Genomic DNA, 6,000 nt, shown 5'->3' with positions numbered 1-6,000 from the left:
AATCGTCATTATATTTGGCTGTTGATCTTTGTGAGTGAGTCGGTTAAATCTATTGATTTAAGCTCGTTAGTAGAGATTGAACCGATTATGCATGTTAGAGTAAATGAGTATACTATACAAACTAACATGGCATGTTTCATGGAAAAGTATTATATCATATGAACGTAGGAAAAAAATTAGGTAATTTAATGAGTGATGCTGATCATAAATAGGGATTTGAATGAAATAGAAAATGTTTTATGATGGCTTTTCTGGCCGAACTACGAAAAAAGCGCAAAGTGAATGATATGAAATAGGAGATAGTTGAGAGGTTGACTATAGTTGTATGTTTCTAATGACCAGCAGAGTAACTGTTTTAAGTACATTGATTTAGGATCCTTGATTGAGACTCCGTGTTTCGTTGTGGTTGGTAAGAAATTGTGTTTTGGTAATCTTTTGTGGAATTTGTATTTGTATTATAATTAAAAAACTAAGTGAACCTGTTCACCTTTAAATGGTAAATCTTAGTGGATGAGTCGACTGAACTTTTAGACAGATATGGTTTAACGTTGATAAAATCAAGAACTATATAGATAACATGGTAGCGAGCTCGTAGTTGACTAAAACAAAATATGGGTTAGATGGAATCTAGATACCCTCACCATTTTAATCGTGATCAGATTCCTAGTACCGAATCTTCTTAAGGAGGTAGATTTGTAACAACCTCAACTTGGGCCTAGTGGTAATGACCCTTTTTCCGTTATGTGTTAATAAATGTGATTTTTATAATTAGGTGTTTATACTTCTTTATGTGGCTATTTGAATTCGTTGTGACAAGGATCACATAAAATATTTGTTTATTTGAATCGGACCTTGTTAGGACTGTTTAATGAGGTGCGTACTGTCTTAGATAACTGGTAAATATTCTTGTGTAAAACGTATAGGTTACCTCACAAGCACACCCTTTACTTCAAAACGACAAACCCTAAGCTCTTGAATCTTGCTTCTCTTCAATATTTAAGTATAGAAAAATGTTCCTTATGATTTCGTAAATATAACAAGGTATTTCTATCTCGATTTCATGCTTGATTTGTGATTAATTTTAGGGGTGTTTTTTTTTTAAAAAGTGAATTTTAGGGGTTTTTAGCTTATTTTTTGTTGATTATGTGTTTCTTAATCTTGATTGTTACTTGATATAGCTTCTATATGTGTTTTTAATGTCTTAGAAACCCATGAATCGGCCCAAAACAAGCTAGAATCAGTTTTGGATGTAAAAACCCCCAAAAAAGCTTGTTGATGCTGTCGTTCACGAAACGATATGTCGTTCGCGCTTACGAGATATCTTTCGCGCAAACAAGATTACGTCCGCGTGAACGAGATGACAACTTTTTGCGAAAATTAGAAATTTTTGTAACTTTCAAACCGTAACCCGATTTTGACGAATAAACTATCGTTGGAAAAGTAATAAGGTCTAATTATCAACGGTAAGGGTTTAAAACATTAAATAAAACTTTAAATTGGGGTCAAAAATATATTATAGCATGTATGCCTCATTTTACACTCGTAGAGTCGCTATTGAATGGAAAATCGCAATTTTATGGTATGAAACCCATATTAACTAGTGTTGACCTCTGTTCTTCATATCCATGAGAACGAGCCTTCATTCGTGCGAAGGGATTGTTGGTTCATGCGAACCACAATCTGGTTCGTACGAATGAGTAGGGGAGACTTATATTCAGTTGTTAAGTTTAAGCATGTGAATAGGATGCTGGTATGTGTGAATCATCAAGTGATTCTTACAAATCAGTTATCGATCTTGCAACCTAGATAGTGTCGTTCTATTGACCTAGATTGACTTATTTGTGTGACTGAGGATTCATCCACGCGAACGAGGAGACTCATTTTCACAAATGGAGGTTTCTCGTGTGGATGACCTGTTTATTTTATTGTGTGACTTTGTGATTATATATGTAATCTATTTTTTTAATTTATATTTAAATTACTGCTTAATGAGATTGAATACTGATGTGGATATATCATTCTCAGGTCATAAGAATAAAGAGAAGGCTTAGTAAAATTAGAATTCCAAGTTCTTGCTGACATCAGGTGAGTGAGACTATCCTTATGGATGTGACTATATAGTGATAAGTGTAGTAACGAGTTCCATGATTATGATTATATTGTGTAGTGTAGACTGTGATTAGTGTAAGTGATTCTATGTGACAATGTACACCTAGTGATACCGTCATAGTGCTTTCTTGACCGAAGAGGTCAACTCTTCCTTCACAGTGCTTTATTTTCGTAAGTGTGTTGGGTCCAAGGGTTACTGATTGGTGGTATAGTTTAAATGAAAAGTGTGTCACGTTAGAAGAACTATACTAGTGATTATGTAAAAGGGACTATCAGTAGACTCTAGCCGGATCAGCTAGTAGTTAAGGGCCCTACCAGGCCGTCGGTCCTCTTATTGTGATTATGTGCGTAGTGACCCGTGCCTTAAACTGTGCTTGAAGTTATAGTGATATCCGTCTAGAAATCCCATTCACTTTGCGATGCGCTAATTCCCCCACGATTTTCCTTCCCTACAAGTTAGATGCAACTAGTTTGCGAGATAGTAAAGCATGGTTTGAAGTGATGTTTGACACGAATATAAACTTTGATGTTTTGTATAAACAAGTATATCAAGTGGTTTGTAATTAAGTATCACTCGTGATATTATAATCATATATGATGTGTAATTAATATATGTTGTGTTTAAAAGACTTCCTTTGTGATTATTAAAAAAAATGTACTGTGTTACACTTTGTTTTCTCATGAAACACTGGATTGTTGCAATTTGTATTGTAGACTTGTTGTCACAATATAAACATATTGACAACTCAGTTTTAATGTGCAGATTATCCAACAACTAAAAAGATTCACACTATTTCACATGTGGCATTACTCATACCTCTGTATTTAGGCTCTGTTGAGGACGCAGAAACAACATTTTGTTTCTTGCTTTTCAAAGATATAAGTGATTCTCCCAAAAAAGATAAAAACATTAACTGACTTTCTGTAAAACATGGATTTAGCCAAGTCTGCATCAACATATGCAGTCAAAGTCATATCAAATGATTTATTTATAGACACACCTTTTCCAGTGACAACTTCAAGTATCTCAAAACATGAAAAGAAAGTTCTAAATGACATTCCAATGGTTAATGCATGAATTGACTAAGAAAACGCACTGTTATGCTTAAGTATATTAACTTGCCCACTAGCTGTTGATAATAAGAAACATTTTCTATTATCTTATTTTTATCAGAAATCACATTACTTAAAACAATATTTTGTTCAATTGGTGTAGAAAGAGGTTTAAATCCTAACATTCCAAAATCTTGAAGAAACTCAAGACAATACATCATTTAGTTCAAACAAACACCATTTTCAGTGTCTAAAATTTCAATTCCGAAAAATATTTGAGTTTACTTAAGTATTTTATTACAAAAGTTGGACTTAGATAATTTTTGAAATATTTTATTTCAGACTCACTATTCCATGTGATGATTATATAATCAACATACAAGAATAGTTAAAAATAACTCATTTTCAGTTTAAACATATTATGAATGGTCATTTATGTTTTGTTTGAACCCACTCTCAATTAAAACAATTGTTAACTTCTCATTTCACACCTCTTCAAGGCCATAAAGAGATTTTATCAGTTTACAAACCTTTGTATTATCATCACTGTAATAACCCTCAATAGATTTCATGTAGACATCTTCTACATTTTTACCATATAAGAATCCATTGCTAGTTGATGTAACAGCCTTCCTTTCTCAATAGCTAAAGCAATTACACACATTACAGTCACCAATTTGACCATACGGGAGAATGTCTCCTCATAATATATATTCCCTCTCTTTGGCTAAAACCCTTAGCCACAAGTCCAACTTTGTATTTTTCTATTTTCCCATTGGATTTGTATTTAATCCTATAAACTCATTTACACCCACTGATTATTCTCCTTATAGGTAAATCAATCATTTTTAAGTATTATTTATGTTTAAAGCACTCATTTCTCCATTCATCGCATCTACCTAATTTTTTATGTTTTATTTCTTCCAAATAAATATTCGCTTTTATGCTTTTATTTAGATTAGACACAAAACATTAATTATCTTAATTGAGTAAGGAGTAATTGACCACGTTTTCAACCCCATACTTTACTTTGCCGTCTAAAACAAAGTCATTATACCTTTTAGGAACCCAACTGTTCTAACCCACCTTCTAATAGGAGAAGGTTCACTAACAGTTTTAGTGTTTTCTAAATGTTGATTTCTGCCCTCAGGGATATTGACATTGTCAACTATTCTCCTTACCAATACTTGAAGTACTATCATGAGAATTATCTGTATTTTTAGTGTCTCTCCCTTTATCAATGGGACTTTTAGAGTTCTGACTTTCCAAAACAACATCATCTTCATCATAAAGATCAAAGAATTGTAAATGGTTTACTTCCAAAGTTTTTCGGAATCTTTTAAAACATCGGTTTTTTTAGAAAGGTAAACAAATTAATAAAAGTTTATCTCTCTTGATAAAATAACAGTTTTTTTTATCATGGTTACAAAGTTTATAAGCCTTTTTTATAAATGAGTATCCAATTAAAACATACTTATTTGCTATAGTGCTAAATTTATCATTTGGATTTAAAACAGTGGCATAACATAAATAGCCAAACACTCTAATCTGATAGAGACCAGGCTTAATGCCAAAAAAAACACACTCAAACGGGGAGTTTCCAGCTAGAACAACGATCGGTAACCTTTGTAACCATGATAAAAACTGAAAGGTAACCCCTCCCCCTATGAAACATAAGACTTTTTGTAGCATTCAAAAGATGTCTATGTGTCGTCTATAATATCCCATTTTGTTGCGGAGTATATGGACAAGAAGTTTGATGTATTATTCCTTTAGAATTACATAAATTTTGAACACTTGTATTACAAAACTCGGTTCCATTATCAGACATTATAGTCTTTGTAACACCCACTGATTCATCTGCCCGCTTTACTATGCACCACACAAATATGTTGCGCGATGAGCAACATGTCTGATATTTTGGGGCAGTTTTGGAAATTTTATGTAAATAGAGTGACCGTTGTGTCAATATTCTAAAAGACGGTTTTAGACCAGAAAACATGTCTGGAAACCTCATTTGTCATCTTTAAGCTTCTAGAGTTGATCTCCCAACTTAGAGTGAGAATCTTAGTGAGAGATAGCTTGATTTGATCAAAAATGTGACTAATCCAACCCAAATTGGAGCCCATCTTGGTTTTTCCGCATATTAGACTGTGATTGGTGTTTAAGGTAAACCCTAAATTCTAATTTCATACTTTGATTATTGAATTTACGTTAGTGTTAGGGTTTGTTGGTAGCAATAAACCCATCTACATCAACAATGGGGTTAATTATGACTTGTAGTAGGGCATGCAACACCTTGAATGTGGTTTTGGATTAAAGGTTGGATTTTTGACTAACTGGTGAAGTAATTGGTTTCAATTACTCATGTACATGTATGTTTGGTGCTTTAGGTGTCTATAAAAGCTTGTCCGTTGGTCAAAATCTGAATGCTGACTTTGAAAGTTGTCAAACTTTAGTTTAAGTCATGTTTTGGTGTAATAGGTGCTTTTGTACTTAGATATTGATATTAATGTTGTTTTATAAACGTAGTCACTAGATCTTAGTGATTAAGGGTAAATCCTAGGTTGGTCAAGTATGTCAATTGCAAATGGGCCAAATTTTCACTTGTAAGGGTGTAGGGATTGTAAGAGTTGGTTGAATAACTAAATTATTTATTTATCTTGTAATTCGATTAACATAATAGGTGATTGCATTTACGGCCTATGATATTTGTGAAATTGTTTTGCTTGAAGATACGAGGTGAGTGTAAGAATTATATGTACGTATGTGTAGGTCATATGTGTGGGTTATGAGTTAGACCACATGGTGAAGTGGACCATGAGTTAGACCACATGA

At 33.1% G+C, this 6,000-nt stretch overlaps 1 protein-coding gene across 1 annotated transcript in view; it reads right to left on the bottom strand.

The window, feature by feature from the left end:
* Positions 1–2,894: 2,894 nt before the first annotated feature.
* The window catches only part of LOC139888473 (uncharacterized), a 49,094-nt gene continuing 45,988 nt past the window's right edge, over positions 2,895–6,000 (bottom strand). Inside the window, exon 3 of the mRNA XM_071871480.1 lies at positions 2,895–3,056. Within this exon, the coding sequence (XP_071727581.1) occupies positions 2,895–3,056 (162 nt within the window). The remainder of the gene's footprint in view (positions 3,057–6,000) is intronic.

This window comes from Rutidosis leptorrhynchoides, chromosome 2, assembly GCF_046630445.1.
Source record: "Rutidosis leptorrhynchoides isolate AG116_Rl617_1_P2 chromosome 2, CSIRO_AGI_Rlap_v1, whole genome shotgun sequence".
Classification (NCBI taxonomy): domain Eukaryota; kingdom Viridiplantae; phylum Streptophyta; class Magnoliopsida; order Asterales; family Asteraceae; genus Rutidosis; species Rutidosis leptorrhynchoides.
Note: the sequence above shows the minus strand (reverse complement) of the source record. Positions and strands in the feature narration are given on the sequence as shown.